This window comes from Mobula hypostoma, chromosome 3 (genome assembly GCF_963921235.1).
Source record: "Mobula hypostoma chromosome 3, sMobHyp1.1, whole genome shotgun sequence".
In the NCBI taxonomy this organism is placed as follows: domain Eukaryota; kingdom Metazoa; phylum Chordata; class Chondrichthyes; order Myliobatiformes; family Myliobatidae; genus Mobula; species Mobula hypostoma.
In genome coordinates, this window is record NC_086099.1 from 178,847,392 (window position 1) to 178,869,228 (window position 21,837).

At 40.8% G+C, this 21,837-nt stretch overlaps 1 protein-coding gene across 3 annotated transcripts in view; it reads left to right on the plus strand.

The window, feature by feature from the left end:
* The window catches only part of pter (phosphotriesterase related), a 50,763-nt gene extending 29,054 nt beyond the window's left edge, over positions 1 to 21,709 (plus strand). For 2 of the 3 annotated variants that reach the window (XM_063044175.1, XM_063044176.1), the window contains exons 4-5: positions 18,496 to 18,636; positions 21,252 to 21,709. In XM_063044175.1, the coding sequence (XP_062900245.1) occupies positions 18,496 to 18,636; positions 21,252 to 21,462 (352 nt within the window). In that variant the 3' untranslated portion in view covers positions 21,463 to 21,709. The remainder of the gene's footprint in view (positions 1 to 18,495; positions 18,637 to 21,251) is intronic. The other variant, XM_063044177.1, reaches the window with a different exon arrangement.
* The last annotated feature ends 128 nt before the right edge of the window (positions 21,710 to 21,837 follow it).

Below are 21,837 nucleotides of genomic sequence, written 5' to 3' on the forward strand. Positions count from 1 at the left end.
CCTACCATCTGACATCCAGTGTAGAGGTATAGAGCTGAATGGATTCTGGGCACTTGATAACATCCAGACCTGAAGAGAAAATTCTACTTATTATTTGAAGGCCATTACCTGTATACAATATAAACTAGAAACAATCTGGTGATGCAGACAATTCAGGAAGGAGATGAACAACGCAGAAAACAGAAGTTAGAACCAGAATAAGCAAAACAAATAGAAAGCAGAAAATAGAAGCAAGAAGCAAATGAACTCAAACAACAGAAATTGCAGAATTGAAAATGCATTTTCAACAGGATAGAAAAATTAATGTAACATTGGGAATTAAATAGGTGTGATCTGATTGCCACTGAGATAACATGTTAGCACCGAAGGTGGGAGTTCAACATTATTCTCAATTTATGAAGGGCAGGTAAATGGAGTTGGGGTGGGGTGACACTATTGAGAAAGAATCACTATGTATCATTATTGAGAATCTGTAGCAGTGAGAATTAAATATGGCTCGGCAGATCGTGATCTTAGAATTAGAATCAGTTTGAGCAATGCTAAGAAGTAGCAAATAATGAAAGCATCGTCAGAATTATTACTGAATACCAAAAAGTTCTTTTAACATAGGGCATGTTTCAGGAATAATACAGTAATCATGGAAGGACATTAATCTCAATATAGGCTGGTGGTAATAAGGTGGAGGGTGAATTCATGTAATGTAAACATGTTTTTTAGATTAATATGTTACTGAAGCCTATAGTAAAGCTGCTATTTTAAATCTCATTATATTGTAGAGGGATCTTAGGGAAGAGTGATATGATATAATTTTACGCAAACAGGAGGAAATCTGCAGATGCTGGAAATTCAAGCAAGATACACAAAATGCTGGTGAACGCAGCAGGTCAGGCAGCAGCTATAGGGAGAGGTACAGTCGACGTTTCGGGCCGAGACCCTTCGTCAGGACTAACTGAAAGAAGAGATAGTAAAAGATTTGAAAGCGGGAGGGGGAGGGGGAGATCTAAAATGATAGGAGAAGACAGGGGGAGGGAAGAAGCTAGGAGCTGGGAAGTTGATTGGCTAAAGGGAAACAAAGCTGGAGACACTGGAGAAAGAAAGGCAGAGGGGAGCATTAGAGGAAGATGGAGAGCAGGCAAGGAGTGATTGTGAGAGGGAAAGAAAGAGAAAAAAGTGGGGAATAATAAATCAATAAATAAAATAGGGGATAGGGAGGAGGAGCATTAGCGGAAGTTAGAGAAATAAGTGTTCATGCCATCAGGTTGGAGGCTACCCAGATGGAATATAAGGTGGTCTTTCTCCAGTCTGAGTGAGGCTTCATCTTTACAGTAGAGGAGGCCATGGATTGACATATCGGAATGGGAATGGGACGTGGAATTAAAATGTGTGGCCACTGGGAGATCCTGCTTTCTCTGGCGGACAGAGCATAGGTGTTTAGCAAAACGGTCTCCCAGTCTGCGTCGGGTCTCGCCAATATACAGAAGGCCGCACCGGGAGCACCAGACGCAGTATATCACCCCAGCCGACTCACAGGTGAAGTGTTGCCTCACCTGGAAGGACTGTCTGGGGCCCTGAATGGTGGTGAGGGAGGAAGTGTAAGGGCATATGTAGCACTTGTTCCGCTTACGAGGATAAGTGCCGGGAGGGAAATCGGTGGGAAAGGATGGGGGGGGGGGAACGAATGGACAAGGGAGTCACGTAGGAGCGATCCCTGAGGAAAGCTGAAACGGGGGGGAGGGAATGATGTGCTTGGTGGTGGGATAGCACCCCATCGGCCTCCGGGTCCAACATATAATTCTCCGTAACTTCTGCCACCTCCAACTGGATCCCACCACCAAGCACATCTTTCCCTCCCCCGCTCTCTTTGCTTTCCGCAGGGATTGCTCCCTATGCAACTCCCTTGTCTATTCGTCCACCCCATCCCTCCCCACTGATCTCCCTCCTGGCACTTATCCTTGTAAGCGGAACAAGTGCGACACATGCCCTTACACTTCCTCCCTCACCACCATTCAGGGCCCCAGACAGTCCTTCCAGGTGAGGCGACACTTCACCTGTGAGTCAGCTGGGGTGATATACTGCGTCCGGTGCTCCCGGTGCGGCTTTCCGTATATTGGCAAGACCCAACGCAGACTGGGAGACCGTTTTGCTAAACACCTACGCTCTATCCACCAGAGGAAGCAGGATCTCCCAGTGGCCACACATTTTAATTCCACATCCCATTCCCATTCCGATATGTCAATCCATGGCCTCCTCTACTGTAAAGATGAAGCCACACTCAGGCTGGAGGAACAACACCTTATATTCCGTCTGGGTAGCCTCCAATCTGATGACATGAACACTGATTTCTCTAACTTCCGCGAATGCCCCTCCTCCCCTTCTTACCCCAACCCCTATTTTATTTCTTTATTCATTTATTATTCCCCCTCCTTTTTTTCCTCTCTCTCTTTCCCTCTCACAATCACTCCTTACCTGCTCTCCATCTTCCTCTGGTGTTCCCCTCCCCCTTCTTTCTCCCAGGACTCCAGCTTTGTTTCCCTCCGGCCAATCAACTTCCCAGCTCTTGGCTCCATCCCTCCCCCTCCCGTCTTCTTCTATCATTTTGGATCTCCCCCTCCCCCTCCCTCTTTCAAATCTCTTACTATCTCTTCTTTCAGTTAGTCCTGATGAAGGGTCTCGGCCCGAAACGCCAACTGTACCTCTTCCTATAGATGCTGCCTGGCCTGCTGTGTTCACCAGCATTTTGTGTGTGTTGATATAATTTTACATTGAGATTTAAAATCACATGGTTCAATCTGAAACTGGTGTTGTGAATCAAAACAAAAGAGGATCTGAGGGAAGAGTTTACTCTGACACACAGGAGATTCTGCAGAGCAACACACACACACACACACACACACACACACACACACACAATGCTGGAGGAACTCAACATGTCAAGAAGCATCTATGGAAAGGAATAAAGAACTGACAATTCAGGCTGAGGCCATTCATCAGGACTATTTCAGGTTCTTATTTCTCTCCATAGATGTTGCTTGACTTGCTGAGTTCCTCAAACATTTTGTGTATGCTACTCTAGATTTACAGCATCTGCAACTTCTCTTGTGTAGAGAAATCATGAGCTCTCTGTGGAGTGTCAGAGGCTGAGGGTGACCTGATAGAAGTTTGTAAAATTATGAAAAGGGATAGAAAGTCAAAATATTTTTCCTCGGGTGCAAGTGTCAAATACTAGCGGGAGAAAGTTTAAAGGAAATGTGTGAGGGAAATATTTTACACAGAGGGTAGTAGGTGCCTGGAATTTACTGCCTAGGGAGGTGGTGGAAGTGGATATGATAATAGTGTTTAAGACAGTTACATGAACAAGCAGGGAATGGATGAAAGTAGAGCATGTGTAGGCATATGGGATTAATTTAAATTGGTATCACAGACAGCAGACATCATGGGCTGAAGGACCTTTTTGCTATATTGTTCTATGAAGAGCGTATCTTTCTAAAGGCAAATGGGAAGTTTAAAGTAACTGACTAAAACTGATTTTTTAAACTAGGGTTTGCAATGATGAACATGAAAGTGTTGGATTTTCTTAGAAGTGATTTAGTTGGGAAGGAAATCTATATCATGCTTACCAAGTTTGGCTACATGTGACACTAGACCCATCAATATAATTCACTCTTAGGCATTGGGGATGGACCATATATCTACATATGTTAATTGATTAAATAATAAAGAATCAAAAGAGTTCTGTCGATTGATTGCCAACATTTTCTTTGTGTAAGTCAGTCAGTTTGGTCCTTGTCACAAAAATCTCTCCCTAAGCACCAGATCCATTCTTCTCCCTTATAAATACCTAAGGTGGAACGAGATTCTTTGCATCTATCTTGATGTTACATTGAATTAAATTGACTTTATTACTTACATCTTTCACAGGCATCAAGAGTAAAAATCTTTACATTACGTCTCTCTCTAAATGTGCAATATGCAATTTATAGTAATTTGTAAAAAGGCTTTGGAAAAAGACTTCAAAACTATTTATCTCTTCCATCCCCAATACTCTCCCTGCTGTAACTTATCTATTGTTGAAACCTTTATCTGCATCTTTGGCTTCTCTATATCTGACGATTTTAACACTTCTACCCAAACACATTCATTCAACAATCTGTGAAATGAGATAATACAAAATTCGGCTGCTTATGTCCCAAACAGCACCATGCTCTATTCACTATATGTATCCTCTGACAAATATTGGCTTAAAGATCAGGTAGTGTTTATTGGTCATGATCAGTACTACAAGCTTGTAATCTAGTCTTTGTTCTGAACTTTAAAGAGCTTTGCTCTCTCTTGATATTGTACTAGAGTGTTACTTTTAACTCACACAATTGGAGCCCAAGTACACACAGGAGTATCACAATGTATGGAAACAACTAGGGATTTAAAATATCTAAATAAATCGCACATTAATTTTGTAGTGTATATTTGAGTATTTTAAGTATATGGGTTCATTATTCATTCTTTGTTTACTTAATGCATTGTGGGTTATATGGAAGATGTACATGAAAGGCACAGGTAAGTACAGCATCACGTCATATGTGAGCACCTCACTAAGAGAAAAGCGAAGAAAAACTAAGAATGCAAATACCCTGGCTTCTGTGTTTTTCTTTGGATTTGTTTCTGAAGTTACAAAACATAACCATAGCAATGAGGAAGATTTAAAGTAAAATCAAGGCAACTGCCTAGCTGTTGAAGTGCAGCACATTTTTCTTCAAAAGGAGAGAGAGAGAGACATTAGAGTTAACAAAAAGCGCAACACTTTTCTCTTCAGAAGGGAGAAAGACCTTTGAGTTTTGAAAAGAAAGGCAGGAAACAGACAAAGTTAACATACAGCAAATATGGCCAAAGGTTCATAAGCAGTGTGTATTGGTTAAAAATAATAAATAAATAAAACAAAAATAGCTGGCTAGGCCTCAACAGAAAAAAATAGATGTACTTGATAGCAAAACAGAACAAATTAGGCAGTATTTTGAAGCAACTGAAATAAACGATGAAAAATGGGGGCCAATGGTACTAAGTGCAATGGGCAGAGAAGCATACAATTTGCTTAGAAGTTTAACTACTTCAACCAAGCCAGCTTCTATGAGTTATGCTGATATCGTGAACATGATGCAGGAGCAGTTAGAACCAAAACCATTGTTGATTGCAGAACACATTAGGATACAAACATGGAATCAAAAGAAAGGGGAGACTATTTCATCCTATGTGGCTGAATTAAAGAAATTAGCCGAGCATTGTTAGTTCAGAGATGGGTTTAATGATGCACTAAAAGATCATTTAGTTTGTGGACTCTTACAAGAAAGCATTCAAATACAGCTCCTAACTGAAGCTCAACTCACCTTTAAAAGAGCAGTTGAAAACACTCTATCAATGGAAACAGCAGACAGAGATGCAAGTGAGTTACACTGGGGAATAAATATGAGCATGAATGAAGTTAACGCAAACAACGAAGTTGCAATGTCTAAACACAACTCTAGCTGGACAAAAAAATTGTTTTACTGCTGTGCATCAGACAACAGACCAATGCAGGTTTAAAGGCAAAGCTTGCCGAAAATGCAACAAAGTAGGACACATGGAAAGAGCATGTGAGGGAGACAAAATAAATGGACTAAACGCGGAAGAGAAAAGCATAAAAAGTCAAGTTGCAGTTTCAGAAAGAGCATTGATATGCATGCTGTTGATGAAACATCTGATAGTGATAACAGTGACGCAGGACTAAGTAGCCTTGAGATTTACCATGTGATAACTAACAAAAGACAAGCAATATGGCTTATACCAGAAATGAATGGCAAATTAATTAAAATGAATTTGGACATCTGCTCAACTGTTTTAGTCATTACACAAAATTAATTTGAATCACATTTCAAAGGTATTGAACTGAAGCCTGCAGGTGTCTAACTAAGAAACTATATGAAGAAAAGTTAACTACTGTGGGAATGACATTTATAGCAGTGAAATACAACAACCAACTAGTAAGCCACATTGGGCTTGTGTATGGTAAAAAGAAGAGGGCAGCATTGTGGGGCTGTGATTGGCTAAGATAACTGCAACTTGATAGGAAATATATTCATCATTTGCATACCACATCCCCTGCAATAGAGGCAACTGAAAGCAAACTAAGAAAATTGCTATCATTCCTGAATTAGGGTTTTGGCCCAAAACCTTGACTGTTTACTCTTTTCCATAGATGCAGCCTGGCCTGCTGAATTCTTCTGGCATTTTGTGCATATTACTTTAAGAAAGGTATTGGTTGATGCCAGAATACAGTTCAAGAATGGCATTGAAAAACTTAAACATATCAAGGGTAAAACAGTGTTAAATGAAAATGCCACACCCCAGTTTTACAAAGCCCATCTGGTACTATCCATGATGAAGTAGCCAGTGAGCTATATCACATGGAGACTGAAAGAATTCTTTCCAAGGTTGTGTTGAGCCAGTGGTCAATGCTAGTGATCCCAGTAGACAAGAGAGATGGTTCTGTCTGAATCTGTGATGATTTTAAATGGCATCATCAACCCAGTGCTGAAAGTAGATCACTACTCTCTTCCCAGAATAAAGGAGATCTTTGCAAACCTTTCCAGAGAGAAAAACTTCAGCAAGTGGAATTAATTGAGGCCTACCTACATATGGAGATGGAAGAAGAGTACAATGTGTTTCTTACCATAAACACTCACAAAGGGCTTTATTACTATAATAGGCTTATTGTTAGAGTAACATCTGCACCTGCACTCTGGCAGAAAGCTATGGACCAGGCGCTGCAAGGCTCCCCAGGCATCCCCTCTTACCTGGATGACACTGTTGTTACCAATGAGAATGACGAAGAACAGCTCCAGGATCTCGAAACAGTGTTAAGATTAGACGATTATTGGCTCAGAGCACAATGCAGCAAGTGTGAATTACTTAAATCACACCTTTGATGCACAAGGATTACATAAGTGTGCCCCGAAAATTCAAGCAGTGGTGGATGTCCAAGGTCAAGGGATGTGTCACAGTTGTGGTCCTTTTTAGGATTTGTTAATTACTGTAACAGGTTCCTGCCAAACCTTGCTACTGTGCTCCATCCCTTCAACTCATTTCTGCGATTGGGAAGAAATGGCAGTAGACCAATCGGTGCAAAGTGGCTTTCAAAAAGGTAAAGGAAATGGTGACATCAAACATGGAACTCACACATTATGATCCACATCACCCAGTGAAGCTTGCCTGTAACAACTTGCCTAATGGTACAATCATGTCACATATTATAAGTGATGGAACTGAATGCCCCGTAGCCTTTACATCACATTCCCTTACCACTGCAGAGAAAAATTACGCCCAGATTGACAGAGAGCCTTGAGTTTGCTTTGGAGTGTAAATTGTTTCAACTAGTACCTGTATGGGAGGGAGTTTACTCTCATTACTGATTATCAAGCACGTGTCCATTTTCAATCCACAGCAGCAGCACAAATGCAGAGATGGGCTCTGTCCTTTTTATCCTTGCAAAAGGAAATACTTGAGGAATTTACAAAAGAGGACACTCTTCTTGACATATTTTCTCAAATGCAACTCAAAAGTCTCCATATTACGGCAGAGATGGTCCAAGGGGAAACCAGAAAAGACTTCATGCTGTGTCAAGTACAGATAGCAATCAAAAATGTCTGGAACATGCAGCAGAAATTCCAGTTAGCCCATTTTTAACCAATGCCAGGATGAAATTGCCGCAGACAGGCGTTGCCTTATGTGGAGATCGAACGTGGCTGTAAAATCCACGCTGAGAGCTAAAGTGTTGGAGGAGCTATGTGCTGGTCATCTAGTCATAGTCAAAATGAAAGCATTAGCTCGAAGCTTTGTGTGGTGGCCTGGGATAGATCAGCAGATTGAGCAGCTTGCTATGCACTGTTCAGGATGCCAGTACATCCAGAAGATGCCAGGAGCAGTGCCTCCTCAACCCTGGGAAAAGTCTGCATTGCCCTGGCAGAGGATTCATATGGATTTTGCCAGACCATTCATGGGGACAAATTTCTTAGTAGTAGTAGTAACCTCCACTACAGTCTTTGAGCACTGTTGATGTGTTGAGAAGCCTTTTCTCAAGGACTGGTGTTCCAGAACACATAGTCAGTGACAATGGACCACAGCTTGTTGTGGAACAGTTTCAGTTATTCCAGAAAATGAATGGAATAAGATATATTACATCTGCACTGCCCAGCTACAAATGGCTCAGCGGAAAGGATTCTTTAGAGTCTAAGAATGCACTACAATCAATGTCAGCAGAACACATTACGCTCACACTGAATCAGAAGCTTACCAATTTCCTTCTTGGATATCACAATGCAGCACACTCCTCAACAGCAACTTTCCAGCTATGCTGTTCCTGGGCCATCGGCTGCGCTCATGCTTAGACCTCCTCAAACCTAATCTCAGAAGGACTGTGCAGGACAACAACAGACACAAATTGAGGGCTCTTCAAACAAGGAGGTTCAATGTTTCCCTCTTGGACAAGCAGTCCTGGCAAAGGACTACAAAAGTGATTGAAAGTGGTTTCTTAGAAAGACTAAGGACAGATCAAGACCACTCACCTACACATGGGAGATTAAGTCAGATTGTCATCCGAAGACAAAATATTGATCAGTTGAGAGTGTAGTCAGCTTTTAGAGAAGAAAGTTGTCCAGAGTTGTGAGGGTTGCTTCCTTCAGTCCCAGAGTCAACTCCTACAACCACCACAGATGAGGCCCCAGAACCTGAGATAGTTTCACAGCCATATCTCACCTGCCAAGCACAGTGAACCAACCTGGTCAGGAAATACATTTTCCTGTGAGAGAAAGAAATTCTCCACAGCACTTAAATCTTTAGGTCTGAATGGGACAATTTATAATTTGCTATGATGGGATGTCTAAATAGTAGTTGTATTATATAGTATACTCTGTATATAGTTGAGATGCATTCAGTATTGCATTTATAGCTAATCAGGGAGGACACAGTATTTAATATTTCAGTAATATAAAAATATTGTTTGTTTATTCTTTGTTTATTATAATTCATTATAGATTATATGCAAGAAGTACATGAATGGCATGCGTCATTACGTTATTAGTGCCTGACTAAAAGAAAGGTAAATAAGAATGCAAATATCCCACCTCCTATGTTTTTATTTGGTTTTGTTTCTGGAGTTAGAAACTATAACAATTTTTCTCTACTGAAAGTCACATAGGCATAGCCTTGTCAATGATGCTGGGAGAGATTTGAAAGTGGCATCAATAAATCCTTTGGAGAGAGATGTCCAGTGTTGTTGCGGCCATCTGAACTGTTTCATCCCTCCTGTAGCTCTTGTCCTTTTACTGCCTAATAGAGAAAATCTTATGGATGATTTATTGCACTTTATTTTATTTCACCTTCTTTAAATAAACCTTTGCAGGTTATTCCTATGATGGGTGTTAGCACATTCCCCTGTAGACTTTGTGCATTTTCTTACAGTAGTTCATTTAACCTTCCAGTTCCAATGAAGGATTCGTGCCTTAAGTTTAACTGTTCTGCATCTGGAGCTGCTGGACCTAGTAGTTATTTTTTCTTGTTTTTGCTTTATTTCTTTTTAAAACCAGATGCAGTGTTTTTTATTGATACTTCGCTTCCCTTTGCGACCTTTCGTTTTGTTTGACTCTGAGTATAGGAGTATTGTTGTCAAGTAATATAACCTTTCTTTAATTTCCCAATGCATCCTAAACTTAGTTTCTAAATTTTCCTGATGCAAAGAATAAAAAGTAGCTTCATCCTATGATGTTATAAAGAGCAACCATGAGGGGTAAAGGGAATTGAAGTTAGAGATCTCATACCTAATCCCAAACTCCTGCTGACAATGGTAAAAATACCTCACCCTGCTCGTTCACTAGTTTCTCACTACTTAAATTGGTTCTCCCAGTGTATTGCACCAGCTGAAATGGCATACCTATTGCTATTCACTGTAAATTGGAAAATTAGTTTTGAAATGGCCTCCAGTGGTAAATCTTGAATTGGTGTGTTGTTTAAAAACATTCTTTGTAATATTAAATAAGATATAGAAGCAGAAGTAGGCAATTTGGCCCATTGAGTCTGTTCCACCATTCAATCATGGCTGCTACAATTTTTCCAGTCATCCCCACTACCCCTGCCTTCTCCCTATACCCTTTGATGCCCTGGCTAATCAAGAACCTATCTATCTGTGCCTTAAATGCACCCAGTGACTTCGCCTCCACATCCGCTTGTGGCAACAAATTCCACAGATTTACCACCCTCTGACTAAAGTAATTTCTCTGTTCCAAATGGATGTCCTTCAATCCTGAAGTCGTGCCCTCTTGTCCTAGACACCCCTACCATGGGAAATAACTTTGCCATATCTAATTTGTTCAGGCCGTTTAACATTCGGAATGATTCGATGAGATCCCCCCTCATTCTCCTGAATTCCAGGGAATACAGCCCAAGAGCTGCCAGATGTTCCTCATACGGTAACCCTTTCATTCCTGGAATCATTCTTGTGAATCTTCTCTGAACCCTCTCCAATGTCAGTATATCCTTTCTAAAGTAAGGAGCCCAAAACTGCACACAATAGTCCAAGTGTGCTCTCACAAGTGCCTTATAGAGCCTCAACATCACATCCCTGCTCTTATATTCTATACCTCTAGAAATGAATGTGAACATTGCATTCGTCATCTTCACCACCGACTCAACCTGGAGGTTAATCTTTAGTGTATTCTGCACAAGGACTCCCAAGTCCCTTTGCATCTCTGCATTTTGAATTCTCTCCCCATCTAAATGATTGTCTGCCCGTTTATTTCTTCCACCAAAGTGCATGACCATACATTTTCAAACATTGTATTTCATTTGCCACTTCTTTGCCCATTCCCCAAAACTATCTCTCTGCAGGCTCTCTGTTTCCTCAACACTACCAGCTCCTCTGCCTATCTTTGTAGCGTCGGCAAATTTAGCCACAAATCCATTAATCCCACAGTCCAAATCATTGACATACGTCATAAAAAGCAGCGGTCCCAACACCGACCCCTGTGAAGCTCCACTGGTAACCGGCATCCAGCCAGAAAGGATCCCTTTATTCCCATTTTCTATTTTCTGCCAATCAGCCAATGCTTCCCCATGCTAGTACCTTCCCTGTAATTCCATGGGCTCTTATGTTGCTAAGCAGCTTCATGTGTGGCACCTTGTCAAAGGCCTTTTGAAAGTCTAAGTACACCACATTTACTGCATTTCCTTGTCTACCCTGCTTGTAATTTCCTCAAAAAATTGCAGTTTTTCAAAAAAAATATTGGAGGAAACAGGCCCTGTCAGGACCATACAGCAGCAGATCACGTGCATTGGTAGCGCCCTTTTCCCCAAATGGCAAAGGCAAAGTCATCTATGTGCAGAGAGCCATTTTCTCAACAGTTGAGCAGCTATACTGAAAAATGTAATACAAATTAGTGCTTGGATAGCTTGAATTTATTTATTGATATACTGTGCGATATAGGTCCGTCAGGCCCTTCGAGCAACGCTGCCTAGCAACCCCCAACTTACCCCTATGTTTAGTTTCAGTCTGAATTGTTTTTTTTTTAAAACGACTGTTTTGATTTGCGTCTTTGTTTAAGATGAAGATGTCTTGTTGCACCTGAGTGTTATAAGAGAACCTCTAGTCTCTCTGATTGCAACATCTGTGAGAAGTGCGTCTGCTTGCAGCTCCTTGCAGATCATGTTAGGAATCTGGAGCTGGAGCTGGATGACCTGCAGCTCATTCGAGAGAATGAAGAGTTGATAGGTAAGAGCAACAGGGAAACAGTCACACGGGAGGCAGGTAGCTGGGTGACTGTAGGGAGAAGGGAAGGGAATAGGCAGACAATGCAGAGTTTCCCTATAGCCATTCATCTCAATAACATGAATATCCCATTGGACACAGTTGTGGGATGGGGGGGGAGGTGGTTGCTGATGGACCTACCAGGGGAAAGCCACATTGACCTGGTCTTTGGCACTAAGTCTGGACAGAACGGAAGGGAGGAAAAGAGGAGGGTGATGGAGATAGGGATTCAATAGTTATGGAAAAGACAAGAGATTCTGTGGACATGAAAGTAACTCCCAGAAATATGTTGCCTACCAGATTCCAGGGTCAGGGACATCTCAGATCTGGTCCACAGCATTCTTAAGGGGGAGGATGATCAGCCAGAAGTCGTGGTACGTATTGGTACCAACGACATAGGTAGGAAAGGGAATGAGGTCCTGAAGATTGAATGTAAGTACCTAGGTAGGAATATGAAAAGCAGGACCTCAAGGGCAATAACCTCTGGGTTGCGCTCTGTGCCTTGCAACAGTGAGTGTAAGGATAGGATAAGATGGCAGATGAATGTGTAGCTGAAGAATTGACATAGACAACTGGATTTCAGTTTTCTGGATCATTAGGATCTCTTTTGGAAAGATATGACCTGTACAAGAGGGATAAATTGCACCTGAATCCAAGGGGGACAAATGTCCTTGTGGGTAGGTTTGCTAGGGCTTTTGGGCAGGGTTTTAAATAGGTTGGCAGGGGGATGGGATCAAATAGGTCAACATATAGAGAAATTGGTGTGAATATAGTTTCAACTTGTAGAGAGACTGCGAGGAAGGATAGGCAATGGATGGGGCATAAATGCACTCAGTTGGATGGTTGAAGTATGTCTACTTTAATGCAAGAAGTATCAGGAACAAGGGTGATGAACTTACAGCATGGATCAGTACATGGAACCACGTTCAATGTTGTGGTCTACAGGGCAGGAATGGCTGGTCATTGTTCCAGGCTTTTAGATGTTTCAAAACAGAGAGGGAAGGTGGTAAAAGAGGTGGGGGAGTGGCATCGCTAACCGGAGAGGAGGACATGGAGGGCCCATTCACTAAGTCACTGAGGGTGCAAGTCAGAAACAGGAATGAAGTAACCACTCTGTTTGAACTATTCTGTAGATTTCCCAATAATGACAGAAGGGCAGATTTTGGAAAGGTGCAAAAATAGTAGGGATGTTGTCATGGGGAATTTCAATTTCACTAACATTGATTGGCACGTCCTTAATGCAAGATGGAACAGAATTTGTTGTGTGTGTCCAGGAAGGATTCCTGACACAGTCTGTGGACAGGCTGACCAGAAGGGAGACCATACTGGATCTAGTACTAGGCAATGAACCTGATCAGGTGACAGATCATTTGGTGGGTGAGCATTTCAGAGATGGACAGGGATAGGAGGAGACGATATGGAGAAGTATTGTAGGAGGGTGAATTAAGATGTGAATAGGCAGGAACTTAGGATCATAAATTGGGAATGCAGATGGAAATGTGGAAGTCGTTCAGGAGACACTTGCTTGAAGTTCTGACTAGATTTTTCCCATTGAGGCAGGAAAAGGATGACATAGCTGACAAGAGATATGGAACATCTAGAAAGGGGAAGAAAGAAGCATAATTAAAGTTTAGGAATCAAGGATCAAACAAGGCTCTAGAGAGTTACAGGGTAGCCAGGAAGGAACTTCAGAATGGACTTGGAGCTAAAAGGGGACATGAGAAAGCCTTGGTGAGTAGAATGAAAAAGAACATGCACATATGTGAATAACAGGAGGATGACTAGAGTGAGGGTAGGACTGATCAGGGATGGAAGAGGAAACTTATGCCTAGAGTTGAAAGAGGTAGTGGAGGTCCTTAATAAATACATTGCTTCAATATTCATCAGCGAGAGGGATCTTGATGAATGTGAAGACAGTGTAAAATAGGCTGATTAGTCGACATTAATAAAGAAGATGTGCTAGAACTTCTGAAAACATTACGATAGATAATTCCCCAGAGCCAGACAGTATATACTCCAAGTTGCTACAGGAAGTGAAAGAGATCTGGCAATGATCTTTGTGTCCTCACTGGCCATAGGAATAGTACCAGAAAACAGCATATGTTATCCCATTTTTAAAAAGAAAGATAAAAGGGATAATCCTAGGTATTCTAGACCAGTGAGCCAATGATGGGCAAACTACTGAATTACTAGAGACTTGATTTATGAGCATTTGGAGAAACATAGTCTGATTAGGGATAGTGAGCATGGATTTTTGAGGAACAGCTCATGTCTCATGAGCCTGATTGAATTCTTTGAATGTGACAAAGCATATTGATGAAGGTAGAGCTGTGGATGTGGTGTATATGGATTTTACTAAGGCAGTTGATAAGATTCCCCACAGTAGGCTGATACTGAAAGTCAGGAGATATAGGATCAGGGGAAATTTGGTTGTGTGAATTCAGTAATGACTTGTCCCAAGAAGGCAGAGGATGATAATGGATGGGGTGTTTTCTGCCTGAAGTTCGATGACCAGTGGTGTTCTGCAGTGATCTGGGAACATTGGCCTTTGTGATTTGTATAAATGCCTTGGATGAGGAAGTGGAAGGGTGGGTTAATAAGCTTGCAGATGGCACAAAAGTTAGTGGTGCTGTGGATTCTGTAGAGGTTGTTGTAGGTTATAATGGGACATTGATAGGTTGCAGAGCTGGCTTTGAGGTGGCAGATTGAGTTCAACACAGAAAAATATGAAGAGATGAACATTGAAAGGTCAAACTTGAGGCAGAGTACAAACTTAATGGCAGGACTCTTAACAGTGTGGATGAACAGACAGATCTTAGGGTCCACATTCATAGATCCCTCAAAGTTGTTAAGCAATATGATAGGTGTTAGAAAGCCATATGTTGTATTGGTCTTCACTAGTCAAGGAATTGAACCCAAGAGCTGCAAGGTAATGTTGCAGGTCTGAAAAAGTCTGGTTAGACCATACTTGTAGTATTGTGAACAAGAGGAATTCTGCAGATGCTGGAAATTCAAGCAACACACATCAAAGTTGCTGGTGAACGCAGCAGGCCAGGCAGCATCTCTAGGAAGAGGTACTGACGAAGGGTCTCGGCCTGAAACATCGACTGTACCTCTTTCTAGAGATGCTGCCTGGCCTGCTGCGTTCACCAGCAACTTTGATGTGTGTTGCTTGTAGTATTGTGTTCAGGTCTTGTAGGAAGGATGTAAAAACTTTGGAGATAGTGCAGAGGAGATCTACCAGGCTGCTTGTTGAATTAGAGAGCATGCATGTTTGATGAGGAAAGGTTGGGTGAGCTAGGGCTATTCACTTTGGAGTGAAGAAGGTTGAGAGGTACCTTGATGGAGGTGTCTAAGAGGATAAGAAGCGTATATAGAGTGAAGACCCAGCGACTTTTCCTTAGAGCAGAATTTGCTAATATGTACAAGAGGGTATAATTTTATGATGATTGGAGAAAAGTACAGGAGGGATGTCAGAGGTGTTTTTGTTTTAACAGAGAGTGGTGAGTGCGTTGAACACCCTACCAGGGGTCGTGTAGAGGCAAATACATTAGGGATGTTTAAGAAACTCTTAGACAGATAGATGGATGAATGTGAGAGGGAAGCCTTAGATTCATCTTGAAGAACTTTAAAAGGTCGGCACAACATCGTGGACTAAAGGGCCTGTACTATGCGCAGGAAATACGAAAATAAGAAAGCACATGCCACCAGGCTCATGAACAGGTATTGCCTTCCTGTTATAAGGCTACTTAATGGCTCTCTAGTACAATAAGATGGGCTCTTGTTCTCCTAATTTATTTCATGATCGTACACCCTATGGTGTACCTGCTTTGCATTTTTCGTTAGCTTTTATACTTCACTCTGCATTGTAACTGTTTTGCCTCAATGCGTTATGTAATGGCTTGATCTGTATGAACAGTATGCAAGACAGACATCTCACTGTAAGTCGGTAAATGTAGTAATAAGAAACCAATGCCAATTATCAGTTTCAAGAAGGACTTTTTCCAAGCCATGAAATCTACAGATGCTGTAAATTGGAAGGAAAAGGGAGAACGCTGCAAACAGTAACAGGAGGCAGGTCAGAGAGCTAACCTCAACTTCTTTTCTAAATGGTTTCCGGCCTGTTGAGTGGTTCGATCGTTTTCTGTTTGTAATATTAGTAATTTATATGTAATTCCAAATGATTTTACTTGTCCAACAAAATTGATGTCGTCCGCGAATTCCGTAAGAAGACATTCAAACTTTGCAGTGATGTGCTTGCAACAAGCTGAAAAACTATTCGCCACCGCATTCAGTCGCAACTCCTGCAGGTGAATAGTCGACCAGAATTCTGCTGGCTTCTGAATGAAATTCAACTTTGTATATGGGTCTGCGAGCGCATCGGGCTGGAATTTTGATTCCTCCCGGAAAGGATGTGTGCAGCTCTCACGAGGTCTGGGAGCAGTCTGGGTGAAGGTGAAGAGCCAGGGGAAGGAGGTATGGAGGGTTGTGTGGAGAGGGGTTAGAGAATTTTTGATAGCGTCTAAACATCATCTCTTAATAGGTCAGAACTATCAAAAACTGTTTCTTAAAAGCAATCCGGATCTAAAATAAAGTACTTTGAATCACTAAACCTCCAAAATTTAAGTAAAGAACTATAACATACTGCAACATTTTAATACCCAATTAAAAAGTGAGCCCCCTTGAAATAAACGAGGAGGCACTGGTCACGGGATGTTATGTTGTAGTAGCTGTCCCTGTGCTCCAGTGGTAGCTCAAATTTCAGGCACCCACGCTTAACTCCGTGAGAAGTAGAGTGTCCGACTCCAAGCTAAGAAGCAGCTACGAACAGCTGACTGCGGTTGCTGGAGACGTTGAAGCTGTTGGATGGGTTACACAGGGAAGTGCCCGTCGTTTCGCTGATTGTTTTCATGCGAAAAAAATCCTGCGTTATTCTGTGTTACTCATCTTGCAGTTCTTGCTTATGCCAACATTTACCCTGAGTTAAGCATGAGCTGGAGAAAATATGAATTGCAATAACAATTGAGGATGAATTTCGATACAATTTAATGCAAAATACTACATATTTCATAAAAGCACACAGTGCTGAAATGGCAGGAATGGGTGCGCACATATATTAATGCAGAAACGCAATTCAAGTAGAAATCATGTCAGAAGTCATGATTTCGCTGGAGAATGTATTGCTGGGGTGTACCCTTTCTTCAGTTCCGATCACTGAGATGGTCATCATTGAAGATGCAATCCAGAGAAGACTCGTGAAGTTCCTGGTATCATGGACTTGATTTGGAAGGTCAAGCAGGAGAGTCACCAACTATTTTCAACCTGAACAGGAGGCAACTCGATGGTTGTACACATGCTGATGTACACAATGGAAAATGCTAGTCCAGAAGCAATAAAGTACATTTGAAAACATACCCAAAGGAGCTTGGTCCAAAGAAGTAAATTATCGCTAAATGAGCGATGTTTTAAGGTAGAAAGCTAGGGGGGCTTAGAATGGAAGACCAAAAAACAACGAGGACATTGGTAAACAATGTGTGATACGGAGTGATATCGCTACTCTGGTTCATCAATAACTTCCGCATCCCCAGTTATCATCCGGTCTACCCGCAGTTTACGGGATAATCATTATAGACGACACATCCTCAACTGTCTAAACGGCCTGTTGATATTACCTTGTTGAGCAAATACTGATTTTTAGACAGGAATCGGCCAGCCCTAATAGTGCCAAATATTCTATATTGTAAGGAACCAAATGACAGAGCTCGTTTATCTTGGCAGTTCCCTTGTTAAGTCCGAAAACAGTACACGCGGCTGTTAAATCTACGCCTCGTAGTTCTGGTTGTAAGGTTATTGCAATTTAATTATAATTACTCTAAAGAAAACCCGCCCATATCATACTGAGTGTTACTGAAATAAATGGCACGTTTTAATTTTTTGAAAAAACGTCTTAGTTGGGATGGTGGGAAAAAAATAAAATTGCTGACTCGCGCAATGATTTTTTTTAAGTGTTTCTCATTCTTCTGAACAGGAGTTCTGAGGAACTTCGCCCGTTCTTTCTATCGTCACATCAGAACGTCAGCCGCTGAAAATTAATCTATTTATGATAAACCTGCCTCACCATGGCCTATAGACTTATTATATATAATTTTTAGCAATCGTCGTACGCGAATTCTGATACAGGGCTTTCAGTTGCGCTTTCAAAAACAATGGGAAAATCCTTTTTAAGGTGTTGCAGTCAACCACGTTAAACATTCAAGATCTTGTAATGCTTTTGTTGTTAAATTCCAAGAGTACTCAACCATGTAACCAGTAACTTTTCCATGTATGTAGGGTTTAAACGGGGAGAAATGGTTTTGATTTGTGGGCTTCGTCCGGGACAGCAATATTGGCCTGCAGACTTTACTGAGTGAAACTTGGTCCAATGTTTGAATTGGGTGATTCTGAATTGATTATTGAGAGGAAAGATTGGATACCGCTTGACCTTTTGGACTGGTGATAGCTTCATTCTTTTGGAGCTCCGTTTGTGTTGAAATATGAATTATTAATTATGCGCTTGAATACGATTGGCGTGTGAATGTGAACAATGAGCAGAAAGGTCACCGACATGTGGCTGGTGTATCATTGTGGGAACTAGATACAACATTTTATCTGTGATGTCTTTCCTTCAATAGGACCATATTTGACCCGGATAAACTACTAGAGTTTGCGAGACTGGGAAGTTACTTGGAATATGATCTATTCGGCATTGAATTCTTGAACTATGCGTTTAATCCCGCGGTGGATATGCCCTGTGACAATGAAAGGATCCATCGGTATGTACAATAGATACCGTACGAGCGCCACGTGAGAATTGTTTGGAAAGCCTGTGATTGTTTTGTGAAAGATAAGGTTTTCTTTAGTGAGTACGAACATAAACACTTTTGGAACTCGTCTATTTGCTATTTTTAATGTTTCGAAGATACCTTTTCGAGTTTTATCAGGCTTCCAAATGAGTCGGTTAGGTGTTCCCCTTGCAAATATTTCAAGTGTTCCTGCATTATTAAATGCCATTTCAGAATGGCATTCACACTTTAATCAGCGACATAGATTACAATAATTATGTTTTCGGAGCACCGTTCTTCATCTGCATACGGATTCTGCGCTGTGCATTGTTAACCATGAAAAGCAGAGTACTGTAACTAACTTAGGAGTCAGTTAACTTTGCGTACACGGGCTGTTATCTGTAAGTATGGCAGATTAGTGGTTCTCGCTGATTTGTTTAGCCTGCTGCATTCAGTTCGATGCACGCCAGACAAGAGCATGTAAAATAAAGATAAAAACAGGGGCCAGGTTACCAGACAAATTCACTTTTCATTTACAGTTAAAGACTCCAATATCTGAACCAAAAGAGGATTGTGTGCTTGTACATCCATTGGAAATGCAATGCCTTCTTCGTGGAACAAATGTGATACTGTGAACTGAATTAAAATATCCTTAATCCTAAATTTAATCATTGACAGTAACACATACAAAATGCTGGAGCAGCTCTGGAAATGAATAAACAGTTGACGTTTCAGGCCGAGACCCTTCTTCATTTCCAGCATCTGCAGAATCTCTTCTGTTTATCATTGACAGGTGTCATTTGTTATTTTTGGTACATTACTAGATGTTTGAAAATACTCCGGAAAATATATTTATTGAGCATATTAAACGAGCTTCTAAAACATAGTATGCATGATTAAATTGACAGTTTCATTCTTTTAGTGCAATTTATATTCCTAGATCTTATGTGCTACTGATGGTTATGTTAATTTAGCATTACAACAAGTATTTTGTAAAGGGATGAAAGATCTAGCATTACTGTATCTTGTTTCTGATTTTGCTGCAGAGAACTGGGGGCAAAGTAAAGATATTTCAGAGATCTAAAAAAAGTTGAGGTGTAGCTTGATGTAAGAATGAGTGGGATACTCGTCCTGCCTCTGCTCAATTGCTGGCAACATTTTGACTTCAATATTCCCATGGACACTTTTCTCACTCACTGTCTTGTCCAGTATCTATTAGCCTTTCCGAATTGCCCGTGCATTTGTTGGTTTGGCCGTTTCAAAGAGCAATTAACTACAGTGCTATCCATCTGAAGATCTCTATGTTCCAGGTTAGGCAAAGTTTTCTTTCTTGGAGAATATTATTGAATTCGATGAATTTCTTGACAATCTAGTCATCATTGTTGGCATTATTTATTCATTCCAAATATGTTTAATATCTGGATCGTAAGACTCCCAAATGCTATGGTGTGATGTAAACTCATGCCTCCAAATCAGTAATCAACAGTAATAATTCAGTAATTATTGCACACCAATTAATAGTCATCAACAATGTGTACAGTATTTATACAACCATATTGGGATTTCAACGTAACTTACAGAAAGATCATCGAGCATAATTCGACACTGGGGTATTTACAGTGTAAGCGGCCAAGACTTGATTAATGAAGTATATTTTAAGTAGTGGCTTAATTATGAAGTTAAGCGTCTGTCTGATCTTCCATTTTCCATCCTAACAGGTCAAACAGATGACCCAGCGTTAGGATCGGGAAAGGTGGTTTGCTGGGGAACTGAGAAAGATTTTTTAACATCATAAAATAGTAATGTAGTGACCAAAGCATGATTAATGTCATAGGTTACAAGGAATATCCTAACTATGGTTAAGACATCTGTCTTTCCTTTCAGCTTAATAGGTATCAAAATTGAGTAGGTCTTTGGATAAGAGGAGATAGGGTTCAGAGGAGACAGGGGAAGACAATTTTTTTTAATTACCAGAGGGTATTTGGAATACTCAGGATCAAGTGCTGGTACATGGTATTAGTGTAGGTGGATATGGAAGTGGTTGACGAACAGGCCTGTCTCTGTGCTCTATGGTGAGTTCATCTAAAGTTTTGTTGTTCTAATAGTAGCAGGCACTAAAGGTAGTGCCAATTTTGCTAATCTGCACTTACTCCAAACTGAACACATCATTGTAAATTTTCTTATTTTTAAAATCATCATCAGCCTCACTACTACATAATCTTTGGAATCTCTCCAGCCAATAATCTTCATGATAACTATACCCTTTCAGTTCTAGCCTAGTTCACATTCATAATCAGTTTTCTCTCTCTCTCTCTCTCTCTCTCTCTCTCTCTCTCTCTCTCGCCAAAGCCCTTAATTTCAAAGACCGATCCACCTCTAAAACATTTCTTCAAATCTACTTTCATCGTCTTGTCGCCATTTGCTTTAATACCCCTTGGCTCGGCATCAAATTTAGTTTGATAATGATCACGTGAACTAAGTAAGAAAGTTGCATAAAAAAACTGTTCAGTCACGAAGTTCCTGCAATGTGTGTATTTTACTAGTAATAAAGAGCTCTGAAAATGGTTAAAAGTAAATAGTCAAATGCCGAACGTTTGTCTTTTCAGAATCCGTTTTCTGGTTGAAGAGGGTTATGCAGATAAACTGCTGATATCCCACGATATTCACACTAAGAACCGATTGACCAAGTATGGAGGACATGGCTATTCCCACATTCTGACCAACATCGTTCCGAAAATGAGTCAGAGAGGTCTGTCGCAAAGTGTTATAGACAAGATTTTAGTAGAAAATCCAAAACGGTGGTTAACGTTCAAATAATTAGGCATCAGATTCTCCCAAAATAATCTACAAAATCTGAAGAACTAAGTTTCCAAGTAAACCGATTTATAGTTGATTTCAGCGCAATGCTTTAGTTATAAATTCGTAATTTCTAGTACATTTAAAAGATGAAGTATTCTTTAATCGATGAAGGATGAAAAATGAACTGGCAATTATTTGAAGGGCGCTTGTTTGCTGTGATGTCTTACTGTTTACTTGTGCGACAATAAAGAAACGTTTAACAAACCTAATGAGGCAGATCGTATAATTTGGCACAGCGTTTACTGTAATAGGATGGGATTTATAGCAATTAAAATCCGCTTGGGGCTATTCTCACTCCAACAATAATTTTCTCCATTTGTTGTTTGCCTCCGA